The sequence below is a fragment of the Mesocricetus auratus genome, unplaced genomic scaffold (assembly GCF_017639785.1).
Source record: "Mesocricetus auratus isolate SY011 unplaced genomic scaffold, BCM_Maur_2.0 Super-Scaffold_100042, whole genome shotgun sequence".
Taxonomy (NCBI): domain Eukaryota; kingdom Metazoa; phylum Chordata; class Mammalia; order Rodentia; family Cricetidae; genus Mesocricetus; species Mesocricetus auratus.
In genome coordinates, this window is record NW_024429219.1 from 4,324,433 (window position 1) to 4,346,015 (window position 21,583).

General features: G+C 50.3%; 1 protein-coding gene across 2 annotated transcripts in view; it reads right to left on the reverse strand.

The window, feature by feature from the left end:
- Dnajc11 (DnaJ heat shock protein family (Hsp40) member C11) overlaps positions 1-21,583 on the reverse strand; it is a 46,207-nt gene that overhangs the window by 9,271 nt on the left and 15,353 nt on the right. Inside the window, exons 2-10 of one of the 2 annotated variants that reach the window (XM_040735101.1) lie at positions 20,704-20,833; positions 18,101-18,174; positions 14,148-14,249; positions 5,785-5,913; positions 4,610-4,732; positions 4,036-4,109; positions 1,409-1,598; positions 726-811; positions 282-398 (exon numbers count right to left, since the gene is read on the reverse strand). In XM_040735101.1, coding sequence (XP_040591035.1) covers positions 282-398; positions 726-811; positions 1,409-1,598; positions 4,036-4,109; positions 4,610-4,732; positions 5,785-5,913; positions 14,148-14,249; positions 18,101-18,174; positions 20,704-20,833 — 1,025 coding nt within the window. The remainder of the gene's footprint in view (positions 1-281; positions 399-725; positions 812-1,408; positions 1,599-4,035; positions 4,110-4,609; positions 4,733-5,784; positions 5,914-14,147; positions 14,250-18,100; positions 18,175-20,703; positions 20,834-21,583) is intronic. The other variant, XM_040735102.1, reaches the window with a different exon arrangement.

Consider the following 21,583-nt stretch of genomic DNA (forward strand, 5'->3'; position numbering starts at 1 on the left):
TCTTCTGAAGAATGGGCAGGGGGAGGAAAGGGTGCATGCCGACATGCTATCAGACAAGGGGGATCTGATGCTGCAGATGCTGGGTGACATTGGGTGGGGACAGGGCCACTGGAGCCCAAACACCAGCACAGTCCCAGGGTAAGCAGGGCAGAGTCCAGGCCTCCACCAACTCACTGCTGGGTTTATGTTCTCCCTGACCTCTGCTCATGCAGCTCACAAGCAGTGACACACAGAAGAATTCAACCTCACCCCCTCATTAGCAAGAGCCAGGCTCAACTTACTTGACTTTGAGAGACACGCCCTGTGGGATGCCAATGCTCACAGCAGCACCCAAGACGCTGTGTCGGGAGATCTTCCTCTCAGCTCCATACTCCACTATTGTCCCAAAGAAGCCTGCCCTGTGGGAGAGCACAGCTGCCGACACATGCTTCCCCTGCCCGCCAGCCACACAGGAGCTGCTTGCAAACAGCTGAGTCTCTATGCCCCCAGCCCTCCGTGGGAGTGGATGCCATGATGCTTCTGTGGGTACCAGCACTGGAACATCCTGGGGTTCTCGAGCAGCAGAGCCTCTCAATGCTGGCTACAAAGTAGTGAATCCCAGTACCCGGCAAGGGGCAATCTGGGAGCATGACAGGAGAGACAATGACACACAGGTGCCCATCACAGCTCCATGAGGGCCCTCCACAGAGCTGGCTCACCTCTGTGCCACCAAAGACCAAACTTACTTGAGGGACCCTTTGACGCGCGTCTGGTCATCATCCTGGAACTTGTGCTGGTAGCTGATCAGTGCGAAGGAGTGAGGGATGCCCAGCTGAGGAGAGGTGAAAGGGGGCCGCTTCAGGCTCCCCATCCTGCAAGACGATGCCTCGCTGCCTACAGCTGCCGGGCATCTGGCTGCAGGAGGCTTCATCGGGGCAGGTGTGTGCACATGCACCAGCAGCCAGCACCGCCGCTATTGTGTAATGACACGCCGCAGTGACTGTCACACAAAACAGGGCTGCTGAGACAGCGCTGGGTGACAAGGTCTTAACCATGAAATCAACCATCAACAGGAATGGTATGAAGCGCATGTCTACAAAAAAACTGAGACTTCTCATGAAAACTACAGCTTGCTAGCCTCTCAGGAAAAACAGAAACCGCTGCAACACTGAGCTAGGATGAGGAATAACCCAGGAGCAGCCACTCTTGAGAGACCCGCTTCCCAGCAGCTTCTACGTCTCTGCCTAGCCACAGCACCTGAGAGCGCACCGCTCTGATGATATAAGGACGTGAGAACCTGGGTAACTGAGAACACACACCCTCCATCCACACTACAGGCCAAAGACCTGCTGCGTGTACCCAGAGCTGCTCTGCAGGGTTAGGGTTAAGACGAGATCCATGTTCAAGAGGCTGCAGCTCCTCCACTCACCTGCAAGGCCACCGTGAAGTGGCAAGTCTTAGTGTCCCGGACGATGCTAGTGTTCATGGCAGACTGGATGCCCCATCGCCACTGCAGGTAACCCACGGTGTTCTTGTCCAGGTTCCGAGCTAGCACAGTGGTAAGGCCAGGCCGGATTCCACGGGATGAAAACTGCAGAGCACAGTTTGTCGTCACAAAGCTGGGGGGACACAGACAGAGAGGGTACAGGTGACACAGGCTCCTGTCCTCTTGCCAGGTGGGGATTCACTGCAAAATCTCCAGGCCAGCTCTTAGCAAGGAAGCAGGAGAGCAAGGGAAGAGAAAGGGGAGGTCTGTCTTTCAGGATCCTCTCTGGTGACCCCACCACCACCACCAACAGAGCCAACAGAAGGCAATCCTGGTGACATTCCAAACACAGTGGGCTCAGGACAGTAGTTGGTCCCCAAACTCTGCTGAATGCTGAGGTCACTGCTCTGCAGCCATTGAGAGCCAGCATCAATGTTAGGCACTCTGGTTTCTTCAGCACAGGTTTGGAGCACGAAGAGCCAGCCTCCAAATGCATCAACTCACAAGAGAGAGTAGAGCCACCTACCTCAAGGACATGGCAGACACGTCACAAGTCCTGGGTGGAACCCCAGCCTATGCGCGCACACACACACCACAAAAAGATTTTGTGTGTATGACTGTCCTCTCTACATTCAGGTGTGTGTGCCACGTGTGTGCTGTCGATCCTCTGGAACGGGGGTACAGGGACTTGGGAGCTGGCGCGTAGGCGAGGAGTCAAACCCAGATCCTCCACAAGCGCCCTTAAATGCTGAGCTGTCTCTTAATCTTACGAACTGCCCAGGGACTATGATGTCCATCCTGCTGAAATGAAGAAAACCAGCTTTCTGGGAAGGGCTCTGAAGCTGACTTCCAGGAAGGGCGGCTCCACCTTCTGGGTGAAGTGTATTTTGTCAGTATGGACCAAAGGAGGCTGACAAATAACTGGTGTCCTTAGGATACAGCCCCGACACTCACTGCATTGTCTGGTCATTTCTTTCTCGATTTTCTAAGCTTTGGATTAAGGTAACCATCAAGGTAACCATGGCATACAAACGTTTTGTTTTTTTAGACAGGGTTTCTCTGTGTAGTCCTGGCTGTCCTGGAACTTACTCTGTAAACCAGGCTGACCTCAAACTCAGAGATCCTCCTGCCTTTGCCTCCCGAGTGCTTGGGGTTAAAGGTGTGCGCCACCACCACCTGGCTAACACAGTAACTTTTAAAATCAGTATTACTTTATACTCCTAAGGGTTTCCCTCAGCCAAATCAATACGAAGAACCAATTCTTTAGTTTCCACAAGACCTAGTCTAAAGTCCCTCATCTGTTTGAAACTCAGTCATGTCAGAGTTAGTGGAGCCAGCAGACAGAATGTCATCACTAGAGTGCCAAGAGAAAGTGCAGAGAAGCTGAAAAAAGACAGGGACGAGATCCCAGGTTCTGTTCCAAAGGGAGGGAATCGGCAGATAAGCAAGGCAGACACTGGACAGAGAGGGAGACCAACCCACAGTGCTGTTTGCTCTGGGGGCCAGGGTCTCATGGAGGCCCGTGGTTGGCCTCTGATGTGCAATGCAGCAAAGGCAGGCTTCGAACTCCTAATCCTCAGGCTTCCACCTTTCAGAAGATGAGATTACAACCATGCTAGCCTTTTCTGCTTTCTTTTGGAGTAGGGGTCTTATACATTGTCCACACCACTCTCGACTTTCTAATGCCTCTGTACCAGCTGGCAGACCAGTGGGGTCTGAGGCACACACCACTAAGCCTGGCTTTACCCAGCAAGTTTCTGTCTGCTCTGACACAAAAACTTCTGCGTGCTAGGATGGCCTCAAACTCTCCACAGGTAGCTGGGGTGACTCTCAGCTTCTCATCCCCCGGCCTCTACCCATCTCTTCATCACCACACCTGGTGTTACAGAGGCACTTTAGGGCTGAGCTTGGACTTGGCCATGGAGTAGGGAGCCCTGGCTGATCTGGATGCTGAGCATCAAGGAAGACAGACTCTCTGTCTGGCCTGGAACGTGCTCTGTAGACTAGGCTGGCCTTAAGTTCAGAGACCCATCTGCCTCTGCCTCCCAGGTGTTGGGTTAAAGGTGTGTGCCGCCACACCTGGCCTCTCTGTCCTGATTATGCATGTGATGTGACTGGTTCCCTCAGGGTCCTGCTGCTGTGACTCTCCCTGTAATGGACTATTGTCTGCAATGGTCTCCTCTAAGTTGCTTTTGGCAGGGTATTCTGTGTTGCACTAGCTGGGAAGGAAACAGGACCGAAGTCTGGAGGATGTGTCATCACTGTAGCTGCAGAGATGTTAACTCTGGTGTGGCCAAGTCCACCCAACCACCAGGTAGTCCCCCGGCTCTGGGAGAGACAGCAACACACCCACAAATCCTGTTTCACAGGACTGTAAGGCAAATAGCCCCAAGCTGGAAAGTTGCTCCGTACAGAGCGAAGACTGGCCCTGCTTCCCAGTGCAGAGGTCTTTGCAGCCTGCAAGCTGCCCAAAGCACTTGCCCTACTGAGCTCGCACAGCACAGGCCACTTCAAAGTCCACAATCACAAGATCCAAGGCTCTAATACAGGGAGCTGTCTTGTGCATTTACCATCTTGGTGTGAGGTTACGGAACAGCTTGAGACCAAATAAAGGCCCCTGGAGGTCTCCGGCTCCGAATTCCAACTGTTTGGAAAGAACAGAGAAAGCATTACTGGCCTCTCTCCCCAGCAGCAGCCCAGGCTCAGCATGAACCTGGCCAGGCTCTCAACAGGGGGTGGGCAGATCCCTAGCATCTCAGCAGTATCTCTGCCCAGATTCACAGGATCCCAGACTGTGGATAGGGACCCTCAACCCTGAACCCTGACCTCCCCTGGCTCAGGTGGGGGGGGGGGGAAGACTGGTAGTCCACACCTCTTCTCACTGTAGGGCTACCTGTTGTAGGCCAGCCATGGCGGCGCAACTCTCCCTGGACTGCTGCCCGACAGGAAGGCCTCCTATCAGGGTGTCAGTTTGGGCCTTGGGCCCTGACATGGAGTTTTCAGCCCTTCCGGCACTCTCCCGGCTGCCTCATTTATTACTAGCCCAGGTGACTTTCAAGCAACGTCACCCTCAGGCAGTGAAGGTCAGCTTGTAAACGGGACCATGTAGGACCCATGTATGGGCCAGAATCCAGCTGGTCTTACCTCTCCCCATCCCTTTGCAGATGTGACTCGTCGGAGTGCAAAGTTAATGGAGCCGCCGCCATTGCCATTCTGGGTGGAGAGACTTCCAGAGAGGATGGCTGTGTCTGTAGCTGTCAGGGGTGCCTAAGAGAGGATAGCCACTAGTAGCAAGTCAACAGAAGCAATGGCGACACACCGTAAGTCTAAGACACAGGTCACCTGGCAGTTCAGGACACAGACACAAATGGCCTCCTCAACTGCTGGCTGTCTCCTCACTTTACGCCAGCGGCCATGAAAGTAGTAGTTTAGTTTACAAAACTTTGTTTGAGAAGGTCTCACGATGTAGCTCTGGCCGTGGGGTACACAGATGAGGCTAGCCTCCTTGTGGGATGATGCTCCTGCCTCTGCCTCCTAGTGCTGGCATGTGCCATCATGACCGGCCATGTGCGTTTATGAATGTTTATGGTGTTGGGGATCAAGCCCATGGCCTGTAATTGTCAGGGAGACCTGGTGAGCTGCAGCAATTTCACAGAGAGTGGCTGGACACCAGGTCTAGTGTGCCACGGCAGGAACTACAATCGACAGCCTACCATGTGCCTTCCCATAATGTGCTGTCTAGGCTCACTAGTCCAGCCTGCCACCAAGGCTCTCGCTGCATTAAGAGCTCTTCAAGGACAGCAGGTTTCTTGGAATTAACTCCATGGGGCAGGCTCATGCACTTGATAATAAATGAAGATGCTATGGAGCCAGAGACCCTGGTGTGCTAAGTAGGGTGGCCTGTCCCTACTGCATGCAGGGACAAGAGGGTGGTGTTCCAATTCCCTGGCTCAGTTGAGGACTCAGAACCGAGGCTCGCTTTGAGAACTATTTGCCAGCCAGGGCTGCCCTCTTGCCTACATCTCCATGACCTTGGCCATCTATGCTTACACCATTAGCACTCCTAACTGACAAGACCTAGGCCCTTGGGAGTTGAGTGCCAGCACTCAGCTGCCCGTGTGGGGGCAGAGCGGTGACAAGCAAGGCCGAATGGAGCATGCTCACAGGCTGTCGCCCTCCCTTCCCCTCTCTGTGGCTAACTGCAGCCTTTCATAAATAAAGATGAGGAGAAACCCTGAGCCGACTCCCATCCAGCTGCTCCGGCACTGCGCCTCATTAACTCAGCCCAGGCTGTACCGGGAGAGGGGTCTGTGCTTTACCTCAATGGACTGGGAAATGTGCATTTTATTAATCTCAATCTGCGGAAAGCCACTTCCAGACACATCCTCATATTCTTCATCATAGCGATCAAAAAGGTCAGTGGCATCTACTCCAACGCTGATGGTTCCCTGGGGCAGAAAAACATGCAGTCAGCACCATGTGCTGGTGTTTGTGGAATGGCAATGGTGAAACCGAGTGCTCAGGCATCCAACTTCACGGAAGGACGGTGCTCTATGAAGCCCACAAAGCATGAATGTCACAGTTCAAATAAAAAGCTTTGGAATACCTTAGACTGTTAGAGCCAGAAAACACCAGCTCTATGGGAACAGCCAGCCTGTATACACTGCAGAGGGGCATGTACCAGAGGCAAGACGTGGGAAAGAGACTTGACCACGCAGGGACCACACAGGGCCCTGGCTACATCACCCAGACACCAGCCAGGTGGACTATGCACCCTGTTTTTTAAAACCACCTCTCAATTCCACGAGACCCAAGAGTGCCCTTCAGACCAGAAACAGGTACATGATGCGCACACACGGGTACTCACACGGTTCTGCTTTCGAAAAGTTGAGCAACACAAGACAGCATGGTCACAAGAAAAACTAAGCTGGTCGGGTGTTGGTGGCATACACCTTTAATCCCGGCACTCTGGACGCAGAGGCACAGGCAGAGGGATCTCTGTGAGTCTGAGGCCAGTCTAGTCTACAGAGCGAGTTCCAGGACAGGCTCCAAAGCTACACAGAGAAACCCTGTCTTGAAAAGCAATAGACAAAACAAAACAAAAGAAATACTAGGCTAAAATGTTGCTGCCTGTCTTAGTGAGGGTTACTATACCTGGAATGAAACACCATGACCAAACGCAAGTTGGGGAAAGGGTTTATTTGGCTGATACTTCCACATTCATAGTCCATCACTGAAGATAGTCAGGACAGGAACTCAAACGGGGGGGGGCTGGAGGCAGGAGCAGAGCTCATCGAGGATGCGCGAATGCTGCTTACTGGCTGGCTCTGCCTGCTTTCCTATAGCGCCCAGTTCAGAGGTGCCCTCTCTCACAATGGGTTGCAGCGTCCCACATCAGGTTTGCCCAGTCCAGTTTTGTGGAGCTGGAGTTCCCTCCTCAGACGACTCTAGCCTGTCTGTCAAGTTATCAAATTAGCCAGCGCACTGATAAAAACCTTCACAGGAAACAAACAATATTCCCATTTTTTCCCGAAGTTCTAAGGCTTTTCTCATGGGTACACATACAACCAAATGAGCGTGTGTGCGCACACTGTAATACACAAAAATATATACATTTTTATTAATTTTTCTTTAGCCTATTTATTATTTTTCAAGGTAGGGACTCACTCTATGGCCCAGGCTGACCTAAGATTCACTATGTATACTGAACTTGAAGCAATACTCCTGCCTCTGCTTCTCAGGTGCTAGGATAACAGATGTAAGCCGGGCGTTGGTCTACAGAGTGAGTTCCAGGACAGCCTCCAAAGCTACAGAGAAACCCTGTCTCAAAAAAACCAAAAAAAGGATAACCGATGGACCAGCCTGACTCCATTTTGTTGTTGTTGTTGTTGTTTTTTGAGACAGGGTTTCTCTGTATTGCTTTGGAGTCTGACCTCAAACTCTCGAACTCGCTCTGTAGACCAGGCTAGCCTAGCCTCGAACTCACAGAGATCTGACTGCCTCTGCCTCCCAAGTGCTGGGATTAAAGGCGTGCGCCACCAATGCCCGAATCTGACACCATTTTAAGATTAAAAGCCATCTTATTATAAGTCCAAAATAGGTTCAGTTTTTTTTTTTTTTTTTGTAAAACTTGGGCTAGACTGTGTCTTGATGCATTTTCTGGAATTTGACATGTTCTACACCCTATACCCCACCCTCCATCCTGATAAGATGTTCTGCCAAATAATTTTGTTTAGTCAAACTCCTATATAACCAAAACTCCTCTGAAAACAATCCAAAACTTGAACCTCCCCCAGCCTTGCAGGTTTTGGGGGACTATAAAAACCTCACCTTTCCCTGTGTTCCATGCTATTTTCTCAAACCCCACTTTAAGGAGCCAGCACAGACTGACAGAAAGTAAAGCTTGCATAATTTGACCCAAGAATTGGGGTGATGCTCTTTCCTCTCTTTGGGATTAACAAGTCACCACTCCAGCTGTGGGAACCCCCTTTCTGCAGGGTACTTGAGACAGAATCTCAGGTTGCTTAGTCAGGCTCAACTCATTATGTAGTTGAGGATGACCTTGAACTCCAATCCTCCTGCCTCCACCTCTAGGGGCTGAGGTTATGGGCGTGCCGCGGCACTTGCATGAGTCAATGTTTTGACAGATGAATACATTCCTTAAACCATCGTCAAAATAAGAAGCAACCCAGTGTCCCCAAGAAGGGACGATGTGCAAGCTTAGATTTATGACAGACACGCGTGATGGCTTCAGGGGCACCCAGCCGAGGAGCCAGGACAGCAGCCACTAGGGGCTGAGGAGAGCTACTGTTTGGAGCACAACCACAGCCCCAGGCGCTAAGGCAGGGTATCCTTTGAGCCCAGAAGGTCAAGACAATTCAGGTAATCCAGCAAGTACCTGCCCCCTGGACTATTCCTAGCTTTGTGCTTTCAAAGTGGGGCCTACTGGGACCCGATTCCTCTCTCTTTCTGGCTGCCAGGATTTGCTGCTACAGGCCCCCAAAGCAGCTTCCACAACCAACCCTGGGCAGAACAAATCTGTTCTGCTGATTTGAATGGCAGACAGGCAGTCACAGAGGGCATGACAAACCCAGCTTCACCTTGTTTTTGTTGGCTTAGCCATTAGCCAAGATTTTCCACAAAGTATCACCAGCAGCAACAGTTGCACTGAATTAAGATTCTAGAGTGGGGACGGCACTTGGGAGGCAGAGGCAGGAGGATCTTTGTGAGGTCGAGGCCAGCCTGGTCTACAGAGTTATTTCCAGGATAGCCTCCAAAGCTACAGAGAAACCCTGTCTCTAATAACAAAACAAAACAAAAAATCTAAAAAGATCCTAGTGGGGGCTGGCAAGATGGCCTAGTGGGTAATGGACGTACCTGCCACCATGCCCAACTATCTGAGTTCAATTTCTAGAACCCACATGGTGGAGACAGAGAACTGACTAGAGCAAATTATCCTGATTTTCACACACACGCTTGCACTCCACATCCCCTCTAAATAAAACTGTAATTTACAGGGTGGGGAGTGGGGGTGGGGCGCAGAGTGAGTCTGACAGGTCGCGCTCACCTCTCCATTAGTGGAGTCTGTCAGTGTCTCCCCCACTCTCCTGTCCACACTGTCTCTTTATGCCCCCTGTGCCCATGCATGGTCTCTACATGGAGAGCTCCGAAGAAGGCACCAGGTGCCCTCTACACCCAACTCCTTTGATGCAGGGTCTCTCCCGAAGCCTAGGGCTACATTTTCTTGGCTACACTGGAGGCCAGCAAACCTCATGGTCCTCCTGTTGCTGCCCTCATCAGAGTTGGGGTTCTAGGTTCGTTCAGGACACCCCACTGTTAGATGGCTGCTGAGATTCGGAATCCAGTCCTCATGATTTCCAAGCAGTGCTCTTAACCCAAGTCATCTCTTCAGGTTCACTCCTCCCATCTACTTCAAGATGGGACAGAACAGCCTGTCTCTTGCCTCAGGTGGTCCACGTGGGGCTTGCTGACAAAATCGCTTGGTACAGCTAACTCCTTCCAGGCTCAGGGAGTGGTGGGCAGACTTAGATGTGCCTCTGCGTGCAGGTGTCCAGTGTGCTGGTCGGTAGGGTGCAGGAAGCTGTCAAGCTGCTGTCAGCCACAATGACAGGACAGTGATGGGTAGCTGTGACAGGTGGGAACTGAGGGTGACATGCTCTGCAGTAGGACCCGCCACAGTGTCTCTGTCACTGCTGAATGATGCCATCAGTTTCCTGTGAAGGGCTAGAGTACATAACGCGTCTGTGGGTTAGGCCACACGGCTGCTGTCTGCTGTGCTGTGAGAGAGCAGCGGGTAACAGCGAGCGACTGGCCGAGGCCCATGCGCCTTGCAGCCTCACCTGCACATAATTCCTACAGGCCACTAAGCATCAGACCTTTTTGTTATTTTCCGACAGTTTCTTACCTCACATGCCATCAAAAATAAACAGCATCGACTGTGTTTTGGCAGTTCCTGAGAAATATACAGGCCTTTATTGTTTGATAATGCCTACCGTCATGACTGTCTTGGTATACTCTTCAGACAATGATGAAATTAAACTGTGTTTCATTAAAAAAAGTATTTAATTTTTGTTTCCTCAGGAAGATGTACTTACAAGGTCTGTCTCGTCCCTCCCTCTGTCCCAGTACATTTGAGGCGAATTCTCTGCCCCTCAGCTATACCTCAGTACCTCAAGACATTTTTCAAGACAAAGTAAGTTGTTCGGGCTGGCCTTGAACTGATTCTGAGCACCTACGGCTACACTCCCGAGCTGCCATTTATTATTTTTATTTCTACTGTTATTTTTATATGTATTTTTTGAAACAGGAAGGTCTCAGCATACACAGATCCCCATCTTTTCCTTCCAAGAGCTGAAATAAGAGGTACATGGCCCCCCACGCCTCACTATTATTACCACTGAGAGAGGGCTCTTGACGAGGTGCTCAGGCTGGCCTAGAGTTCCTGGGACAAGCAACTTTGGGTCTTTGGGCACCACTCATTCAGCCCTATGAGTTCATCAGCCCTGAAACCCCATGGGGATTGTAGTCACTGAAACCAAAGGATTACCCCAGATGCGTCTGCTCAAAGTCTATTGATGGCCTCCGGCACGTCAATTCTGGACGACAAAGTCCATAGGCAGAACAGACATTTTCAAGTAGTTAAACTTACATTCCAGTCTGGAGTAGCATAGAAAGGCCACAGGTTTAGTGCCTACATTTGATGACACATTCAAAAGATCATAAATACAGACATAATACAAAAAAATCATCCAAGACAATCAGGCAGTGGTGGCACACGCCTTTAATTCCAGCACTCTGGAGGCAGAGGCAGGTGGATCTGAGTTCGAGGCCAGCCTGGTCAATAGGGAGAGTTCCAGGACAGCCAGGGTTACACAAAGAAATCCCTGTCTTAACAAACAACACCCCCCAAACAAAGACTGTTCTGAATGGAGACAAAAAGAAAAAGTCTTCGAGCAACAGAGCCATACTTCTATACTCTTCATGCTATAATAAGAAGAAATTTTAAATGGATTTTTTTTGGGGGCCGGGATGGGGCGCAGATTCATATAACCCGTGGGCTGGAGAGATGGCTCAGCGGTTAAAGGCTAGGCTCACAACCAAAAATATAAGATTCATATAACCCGTAATGGCGGTGAATTTGCTATGTGGCTGAGACTGGCTTTGAACTCCAAACTCTCTTGCCTTACCTGTCAAGTGCTAGAACTGCAAGTGGGCATCCCCATGACTGATACACTGCACTCTCCAGAACAACACACACACAACCACAATTTAAAACCAAGGAAGGGAAAGGGGGAACTGAGGGGGGAAGGCATGTGATGGCGCTGACTTCACGATCGGGTCTGAGAGACTGCGTTTCATCTGAGTCTGGACCAGGCCATTTGAAGACTAGTTATACAAATCAAGGCCACTCTACTAGGGACTCATCTGTTGGGAGGAATTCCAAGCTGGCTAAGAGCCAAGCCCACTCTGCCAGCTGGAGTGACTTGTCTGCAGAACATACCGAGTTCAAGGTCAACCTGAGCTACCTAGGAAAACTCTTGTTAAAAACAAACCAACCAACCCCCATCAACCAAGCAAGCAAGCTTTCTTCAACACCTGGCCCGGTAAACCTGTGACTGAAAGACCCAGACGTCACTGGGCCAGACCAGCAGGGGAAGTGTCAGTCTAGAGGCAGCCAGTGGAGTCTAGCCCACCCCAGAAGAATTCAAGCTGCAGCCCGACGATGCCGCTCAGTGGCAGAGCCTGTGTGTGCAAGGCCCCGGCTCCTTCCTCAACAATTCTACAGCAACAACACAGGTGCAGGCCAAGCGTAGTGACATGACTTTAATTCCAGCACCACATCTGACTCTGACTGTTTTTCAAATGCATATCCAGCAAGGCATAGTAGTTCCGGCCCAAAAGCCTCACAACAGGGACACAGAGACAGGGGGATCGCACGTTCCAAGTCATCCCAGGCTACAAGCAAGACCTGTCATAAACAAAGTACTGTCACTGACTCCACACTGACAACCGAGTGATTGCTTCAGCAAAGGACATGTGACCATCAGAAGTCATCACTTTCCAGCCAGCCCACTGTTTTTTTAAACAAGGCTACAATATTTGAAAACCCCGGTGACTGCAGACCCAACAGCTTTTGGTGCTGACCCGAATCTTTGGAAAACGACTAAACTGGAGTGGTGACAATGAGCTGAGAATGCGGGGCTCCAGTGACAACCCGCTCGATGAAATTAACTGTCCTGAAAATGGCTGGTCAGGTCACTCCGAGCTGACAAGGGCATTTATTTCTGCATTTCCTGGAGGGCCCTGACGCCACCTTCCGCCCTTGTCTCGCTTTGGACAGAACTGTTTGCAGACGGCCTGCTGCAGCCCGGAGTAGCAGGTTTCTTCCCTGTGTCCACAAGGCTGGGCTTTGCACTAATTAGTACCCCCCCCCCTGCATGGGTTGGTTTTTTTTTTTTTTTTTTTTTTTGGTTCTTCAAGACAGGGTTTCTCTGTATTGTTTTGGAGGCTGTCCTGGAACTTGCTCTGTAGACCAGGCTGGCCTCGAACTCACAGAGATCTACCTGCCTCTGCCTCTGAGTGCTGGGCTTCCCACTGCATGTTTTCTTTTAGGCTTCTATGCCTCCTGTCCTCTGTGGACTCTCACCCTCTAACCCCAACCTAAACAAGCTCTGGCTTCTTCAAGGTCTGTGTAACAGCAAACGGCACAGATGGCTGAGAGCCACGGGACACCTGTCTTTTCCCGCACTGGCCCCAGGACAGCTCTTGTGATGAGAGCGGCCACAGAATCATTGCCTTTATCCAAGAACCAAGACCTAGACTTTACAATCTTAGGTGGGGAGCAAACTGGGATGGACCAGCATTTGAAGACCCCCCCCCAACCTTTAATTCAAGTCTGCTGACAATGACTCTGCACATACAGTAGCCCTTCCTCGGACACGTGGCCTAGGACCAACACAGGACCTGCCTCTCCAAAGCCCAGTTCTTCTTCTGACCTACTGCCAGGCAGGGCCAACCCGCTTCTGCCCCTTCTTACACCCCAGTCCCATATTCAGTCACAGCCCACTTCTGCCCCTGAGCACAAGAGACACACGGGCTCCACGGTTTCCCTCTACCATGTCCTGTAGCCAAGGATGGCTGGCTTCATGACTCTAACCCACTCCCAGAGAAAAGACTAGAGTCACAACGACAATTCTGATGACTGTCTTTGCCATGGAAACCTAAACAATCACCTTAAACTGTCTAAGTATCGTGTGTGTGTGTGTGTGTGTGTGTGTGTGTGTGTGTGTGTGTGTGTAGGTGTAGTCAGAAGACAGCTTTTAGGAACCAACCCTATCACGTGGTCCCCGGGATCAAAATGAAGCTGTCAGGGTTTGCAGGCAGCACTTTACCCGAGTCATCTCCAGCCCTATACAACAATTTCCTTAAAAAAAATCTTTAACAAGCAAACGAAAAGAAAACAACACTGCCTCTTATCACCCCGCACAGTTTCTTCCAACCACACGGCCGAGGGGGTGCAGGTACCCGAAGAGGTGACGGGAAGGCGACCAGCTTCTTATCATGACAGGGCAGGCGGCAACAATAGGGCCACCCAGACACACTGACAGTGCCCAGCCTAACAGCAAACCGCACCCATTCACTGCTGGACAAGGCCAAGCCACAGTCGCCCATTCAGTACAATGGGCACCCAAAGCTCACGAGATACCACATGCTTCCTGGCTGGGACACAACTCAGACCGAGCTCCCAAACAGAAGGAAAAAGACACTGACTGGGGTGAAAAGGCAGAGGGCCCCTGCTTGGTGCCAGCTGGATAAGCCCTCTAGTCTAACTGCACAGGGGCCCACTGCCACAGCGCTTAAGTGGTTAGCTGGGTGTCCTTTCTCACGGACCCTGACTAAGGGCTCAGGAAGCCCGAGGGAGGAAAGGACTCAGAGAACCGTGAGCTGTGGCTGTGCAGACCCAGGGGCTCTTTTATCCTTCCCTCCAAGGGTCTGAATGCTCATCTCTGCGGAGCTACTCGAGGCACCACCTTCCACAGAAACACCGCTCTGAGACAGACAGCAAGGTGTTGCCCCAGCCAGTTTTATGATGTCAGCTGAAGCACACTCAATTATTTTCAACCCGGCTTCCCCAGGTCCCTTTTCATGTGGCGCTGGCTACCTTTGGGTTGGTTCGCTGCTGCAGTCTGCGCTCTTCGCGCTCTCTCTGGAGCCTCTCAAACTCCTCTCTGATCTCAGCTGGAGTTCTCTTTCTTTCCACCACCTGTGAACACAAAGGAGGGACACAGATGAGGCCCAGGACACCAGGAGAGCTGGACTCTTGTTTGACAAGCACATGACAGTCAGCCAGGGGCCAGCCGGGCAGCATAGAGCTTCCTACCAACCCTGTGAGGAAAGCAAGGCTCTGCTGGTCTCTGGGTGCTCCAAAAACTGATGTTCTTTATTTTAGTAACCCCTCAGAGGCTGCAGGAAAACCCTACAGTTCTAATTTCCTGACGAGAAATCAACTGTCAATGAGGTACAGAAGTTGGCATCTCCAGTCACGTGAGGGATGAATAGGTGCCTTAGACAGTGGGCCAGTCCTCTCACGACATGAAGCTCAGCCCTGAGCTGCCAGTGACGCTGCAGAGTCTCAGGTCCAGCAACACTGGGGGATCAGACAGCAGAATACACAGAAGTCTCAGGTACACCACGAGATCAAGTCATGACAAACTCGTGCACTCTAGCACGGCCGTTTTTAGACTTAGTGTGGAAAGGAGGGTAAGGCCACTGTGGAAATCAGTCACCTCTGGGGACACGGGGCCCTCTTCCAAGTGCACAATGGAACGCGGTGCTCAGCCTGACGCGCTGGCTGCAGTGAGGACGATGGAGAGCTGCTGGGTCCTGTGCTTACACGTTGTACAAGCCCTGCCCAGAGCTGGTTACAATCAGAACCAACTGCCAGACTGAAATGGCTGGTCCCTGCAGGATGCTGACGACACTTCCCGGGTGTAGTCATCGCCTTCTTGGCAGCCATAAGCCTTGGCCATCAGGGATTCGCCTGACACTAATCGAATACAGGAGGCTGGGGTGGTCCAGGGTAAGGGCAGCCCTGGGTTTGGGCACCTAGACCTCTAGCTACGTGCTGGATAACCCTGCCCTGCACCCCAACAGTGTGTCACACGTAGTCTGTGAACCCACAAAACCTAGTTCATCTGGACCAGCCAGTCACCAGGAAGACTGACCTCATAAAGAGGACAAGTGTGCAATAATCTTTTGCACACTGTGAAGATCTGTTGCTCAGATTGGCTTACTAAAAAGCTGAACTTCCATTAGCTAGGTAGGGTCCAGGGCAGAGAAGATGCTGGGAAGAAGACTACAGAGAAGCCAGCCAGACACAGAATGAGTTGGATACACAAAATGGATTAGAGGTAAAAGCCACATGGCAGAAAGTAGAGTAATAAAAATATGGGTTAATTTAAGTTGCAAGAGCTAGTTAGAAACAAGGTCTCTGTGTGGTTATTCGGGAGCTGGCTGATGGGACAGAAAAAGCCTAACTTTAGGGAAGGATGGGTCAGTGGGGGACAGGCAACTCACCTCTAGGGAGAATGTCCATAGCCTCAGTCCCTGTGTGTTGTCGGTCTAAGTCAACTTTTTTAATATTCTGAAACAAGTTCTCTCTCTATAGTCCTGGCTGTCCTTATCTTACTGTGTAGACTAGGCTGGCCTCAAACTCACAGAGAGATCTGCTTGCTTCTGCCTCCCAGAGTGCTGGGACTGAAAGCCTGTACCATCACACCTGGTTTATATTAGTATCTTTCTAAAGTTCTGTTTCATGTATACAGGTGTTTTTCTTAAATGCGTATCTGGACCACCTGTGTGCCTGGTGCCTGTGGAGGTCAAGACGGCAGTAATCGAGTCCTCTGGGCCTGGGTCACAGACACTTGTGAGTCACTGTGTGAGTCCTGGGAATTGAACCTGGATCCTCTGAAGAGCAAACAGTGCTCTTCACGGCTTAATCCAATGGTAGTAACTCATGTGACCATGGACCACCCATCATGCCTATTAGCACCATCCAGACTTCTCCAACTTTGTGAGTTTCTCACTATACTTAGTTCTCACACTGCCTCAGTTGCCTCTGCTCTGTGACAGTTCTCAGGATACTGTTTGCATTACTGCTTTTCGCAGAGGTCAACTTTGACACTCTCATAGGGGAAAATGGATAGTGTATGGAGCTGCAAACTGCAGATGACTCAGGCCAAAGGATGCACCTCTGAGAGCAGTTTGCAGGCAAGCTGAATTATGTGGGTTCCTCTCCACCTGCCAGTCACTGTGAGTGCGGAGACTGTCTGAGCATTCAGTTTGAGTTTCTGAATTCTAAAGAAAAGACAGACTTCATTTTCATGTGGGCACTGGACACTGCCAGCCATCTCCAGGCACTCTCACAGATGGGAACACAAGCTGGGGTGGGCTGTCGGTCCACAGAGGTTCCAGGCCTTCTAGAGTGTCATAGTGAGACCCCGTCTTTAAAAGGGTCCAATTTCATTCCTAACATCCTCCACTGGACAGAATGGACATTATAGCTGTGATCCAGGGGCTTTGAAGGCACTTCACCTTCAACCTTTACCAAACGACCTAGATGTTTCCTCGAGTAACAGGCTATGACAGATAGACTTCAGCCACCAAAGACCGGTATTCTGGCAAACACTGTGGTCACTCCTTTGAAAGATCATGGAGGAGCTCAGATGTCCCACGTGCATTCGGGAGCTGCCGTCCAGCTGCATGTCTGGCACTGTTCATACCCTAGGATGCTTTCATTTTTGGTTTGTCTGTTTTGCTTTTTCAAAGTCGTCTAAGGCAGTAGTCCTCAACCTTCCTAATGTTGTAACTCATTAATACAGTTCCTCATGTTATGGTGATCCCAATCATAAAATTACCTTTGTTCTACTTCCTAACTGTATTTTTGATACTGTTATGAATCGTAATGTAAACATTTTTTTGAGATAGAGGTTTGTTAAAGGAATCGAGACCCACAGGTTGAGAATGGCCGCTCTATGGAGCCAAGGCTGGCTTGGAATCCACTACATACCCCAGGCTAGCCTGCAAATAGCGACACTCCTGGTTCTGCCTCCCAAGAGCTGGGATTACTCGTGTCATACCTGGTTTACCTTGCAGACTTACTGAGAATTGCATTTCCTAAAACTCCGTACATCAAGTTTACCCACTCACCACCTGTGACTGGCTACATCCTGTACAACTTCAGCCAAGTCTCGCTTTGCTGAATAACAGCGGGGACACCGTGCTTTGGTGAGAGGCAATCATGTATTTTGCCAGGGAATCCCAGCACTCCAGAAGTGCTGAAACAACGGCAGAAACCAAAACCCTAGTCTGCAATGAGGGCTGCTTAGCCAGTGGCTCCGACTGCAGCCTTCAACTCTGGTAACTAATCCAAGTGGCCCACAAATCTGGACACACAACTGGACTCGTTTTTTCCATCTGGGCAAAGGGTGCAGAGTGACAATGAACTACCGAGACTTCCGGTAGGCTAGAGGCCCCAAATCAAACACCTAGGGGAGCCAGGCAGGACATGTAGAGCCCGCCGCGGAAAAGGGCCCAACGACAATATGGAGTGGAGGGAAGGGGGCAAAGTGTGACTGCAGCCTAGTTCAAAAGGCAGGGCTTCCCCAGAGCTGGCAGCGCCTCAGGGGACTCAGGTCCAGCGCTGCTCATCTGGTAGCAGCTGCGGTTCACTGTGATGTGTCCATCAAAGCAGGGCCACAGGAGGAAGGTGGCCTGCCAGCCCCTTCTGCTGTCTTCCCCTCATACCTCAAGCCTCAGAGGGGCTTCATTTGCCTTCTACTTAATTGGCAGGCATCGGCCTTCCAATAAAATTAAGTAGTAACACCTACATATTCTGCAGCAACTTGGGGTCTTACAGTACAATTGATTTCCATGCTCATTCTCTACACAACTTCCCTTTTCAGGGAACATGGAAGCACACATGTGAATGTCCGTCACACTTGTGCTACCAGGCAGGGGCAGAGCGGAACATGCTGACGCCGCACTGAGTTCCAGAAGGCCCATCCCAGCTGCAGTGCTGCGCGCTGCCAGCTCTTCAGACTCAGTTTCTCTTACCTCCCAGCCTTCCATCTCCAGGCCTCTCTTCCCATATATGTCATAGATGGCCCTCGTTTGCGGATCGCTAAGCACTGGAAAAAAAAAAGTCAGATATGTTCACATAGCACGAACTTCCCCTTCAGTCCTGAGAATCTAGTATACAAGGCACGAGGGTAGTCCTCCTCTGCCTTCCTTTCTCAGCCAGCCTTCCTGGGGACTGGCTTTTGCTGCAATCTTCCTTATGCTTTCTCTTTTTTAACGTGCACTGGTGTTTTGCCTGCACGAGGGCGTCAGGTCCCCTGGACTGGAGTTACAGACATTTGTGAGCTGCCGTGTGGGTGCTGAGAATTGAACCCGGGTCCTCTGGAAGAGCAGTCAGTGCTCTTAGCTGCTGAGCCACCTCTCCAGCCCCCGTGCTTTCTCCTTTCAATGAAAGGCATTTAAAGGCCACAGATGGGAAACGCTGGGCTTCTCCAGGGTCTAGCTTGCTCTGGCAGCTCGAAAGGACAGCGTTTTTGTTTAGTCTCAGGTTTCAGTTTTCTTTTCTTTTTTTGAGGCAGTTTCTTATAGACAAGGCCGGCCTTGAGCTTACTATATAGCTGGGGATGTCCAGAAACTTCCATTCTCCTGCTTCCACCTGCCTAGTGCTGGGACGACAGGATCACAGCACCATGCCCAAGAACAGTGTTTTCTGAAGCTCTGCTCTGCAGTGTCCGCAGGACCCTGCACTGACAGCTGAGGTACCTGAGCACTGCCAACCCCAAGACTTCTGCTGTACTTCTCTTTATATCTAATTCCTGGTCTCATGGAGCCCAGGCTCAAACTCAGTACACAGCTGATGTCCCAATTTTTCTGCCTCTACCTCCCAAATCCTGGGCTCACAGGTGTGGGCTACAATACCCAGCTTTGAAAAGTGTTTAAAAACACATGACTATCATCCACAATACTTTTGTCCACATCACCTAATGAGAAGATCCCTCAACAAGGAGAGAATTACTCAGAGGCCCAGAATGACTGTGAACAAGGCTGATGGTTGCCCCTGCTCTACTCCTAGTTCTGCTGGGGATCTTCACATAGTTTCTCCTCTGAGGTTCCTATATATTTTTAGGCCTAACTAAAAAGCGATATAAATCAGTCTATCCACATTCAAATATAATGGAGAAGAAATGCTGACCACTGGGAAACAGGGAGCCAAACTCGTTGAGCTAACTGTTTGAATAAGAAAATACCCACCCAGGCCTTTGCTGAACAGAACGTGGCTTGGTCTGAGGCTGCAGCGATTCCAAAGGGAGGCAGACTCCTGCTTAAACTACAGAAGCCAGCTAAGAGCACATTTCCAACAGCAGAGTCGCTGCAGCCCTTCACAACCAGAACACAATGGGCTTGGTTCACCACCAACACCACGCAGCCTGAGGAGAATCACCCTGGGTGACACTGCACACACTACTGTCTATCATGTCATTAAAATGTAATTTCCTGGTAAAATAATTCCGCCTGCTATCCTGTCTGCAGTGAAGTCTTGTTATTTCACACAGGCATATTGTCCAACTTTTGGCCTCTAGTTAAGGAGCAGACCACAGGGGTCTGAAATGAGTAACTGATTTCTCCTAATCTATAAATCTTAAGAGTGATTTCACGTTTTGTTTTTCTTTTGTCTGTTTTTGTTTTTGGATGTGTACACCTTTTAAAAATCTGTATGTATGTACATTGGTGTTTTCCCTGCGTGTATGTCTCTGTGAGGGTGTATGTGTGTACATTGGTGATTGGCCTGCATGTATGTCTCTGTGAGGGTGTATGTATGTACATTGGTGTTTTCCCTGCGTGTATGTCTCTGTGAGGGTGTCAGATCTCCTGGAACTGAAGTGACAGTTGTGAGCTGTCATGTGGCTGCTGGAATCCCGGTCCTTTGGAAGAGCAGTCAGTGCTCTTAACCACTGACCCATCTCTCCAGCCCCCATTATTATTATTATTATTATTTGTTTTTACTTTTTAAATCATGGTAAAACATTTTACCATTCCAGTCACTTAAAAATGCACAACTTGGTAGCATAAAGCTCACCCTGGGGCATTAGGAAGCCATCACTCTTTCTAGAGCCTTCCACCTTCCCAGAGTCAAACATATCCCAAGTCTTTTTCATTGATATGTAGGCCATAAATCTAAGCTTCAGAATGACTAGGCTCTACTTCCTCACCAAGCTCTGCACACCAGCTCTTGTAAGCCCTTTTTTTCACCGATGGATACAAAACCAATAAAACCACTTAGGTTAAAAAAAAAAAGTCCTTGTAGTTTCTCACAAAAAAAAAAGAAAAAAAGAACAAAGCAGTGGTTTTGCAAGTGCCGCCCCCCCCACTAGCCCCCCCAGACACTGGGAACCAGCTGGAGCTCAGGCTGCCTCTGTTCAGATCTGGCCCATCTCTTCATTTGAACTCTCATTTCTTCTTACTGGACACATATTGATTTCCAAAGCAAAATACGACTCTTTCAAAGGGCTCCGTCAGTACAAAGTATCAAACCAAGCACCCCCTTTATACACCTCTGAGGATTCCATCTCTCTATCTGCTACAAATCAAGTCACTTAAAAATCGAATGTCTGTGAGCGTGAGCCGAGCTCTCCACCGACCTTCATAAGCCTGGTGAACAAGGTTAAACAGACGCTCTGCCTGGGACTTGAGCTCCGGGTCGCGGTGCTTGTCCGGGTGGTACAGCATGCACAGCCTCCGGTAGGCAGCCTTCAGCTCTTCAGAAGAGGCCTAAAGAAAGAGAAATCCAATTAGAGGACAATCAACAGTACTTAAACACTATCATTATCATTAAGCAGCCTGTCAGCCACATTCCACTGTGCCTGTCCTGTGCACACGACACAGTCCAGCTATGCTTTATTTCCCAGAAGGCTTCGTTTCCACAGTTAATAAAGCGATCAGTTATGTACATCAACAGCAACTGTGTTTACTGCCGACACTGCTATCTGAGGGAATGAGGGTGGCTCACCATGCTCAAACACCTGACCCCCACTTACCCCTGAGCCCAAGTCAACTACGTCACCCGGACCAGATAGCATGCAGGAAGTAGAAAAACTATATATATACCACAGGCACAGGTGATGTCCACTGAATCCATCTTTGACAGAGAAGGCTTAATACATACTAACCCTTGAAAGCCAAAGACAAGGCTGTAAAAGTAACACAACCCACACCCTTAACCTGCCTCCCTCTCTAAATGTGAATGTGGGAACGCTCCGTTAGCTTGGAGCAACTAGGGTTATACAGGGAATGCACACAAGGTCCTTCCTGACAGATCTGTGGGGACACAGCCTTGGGCTGAAGCAAGAGGCCAGCATAAATATTTCTCTTTGGCTAGCAGCCACCCATAGCCCCTCAGGAGTCCTCCATGGCCCTGGGGACACTGTCCGGTTTAGCCAGCTGTTGGTCTGTCTTTGGGAAGACCCAGAATCGGCATCCAAGACCACTGTGGTGTATCACAGGTGACACTGAAGGAGCACC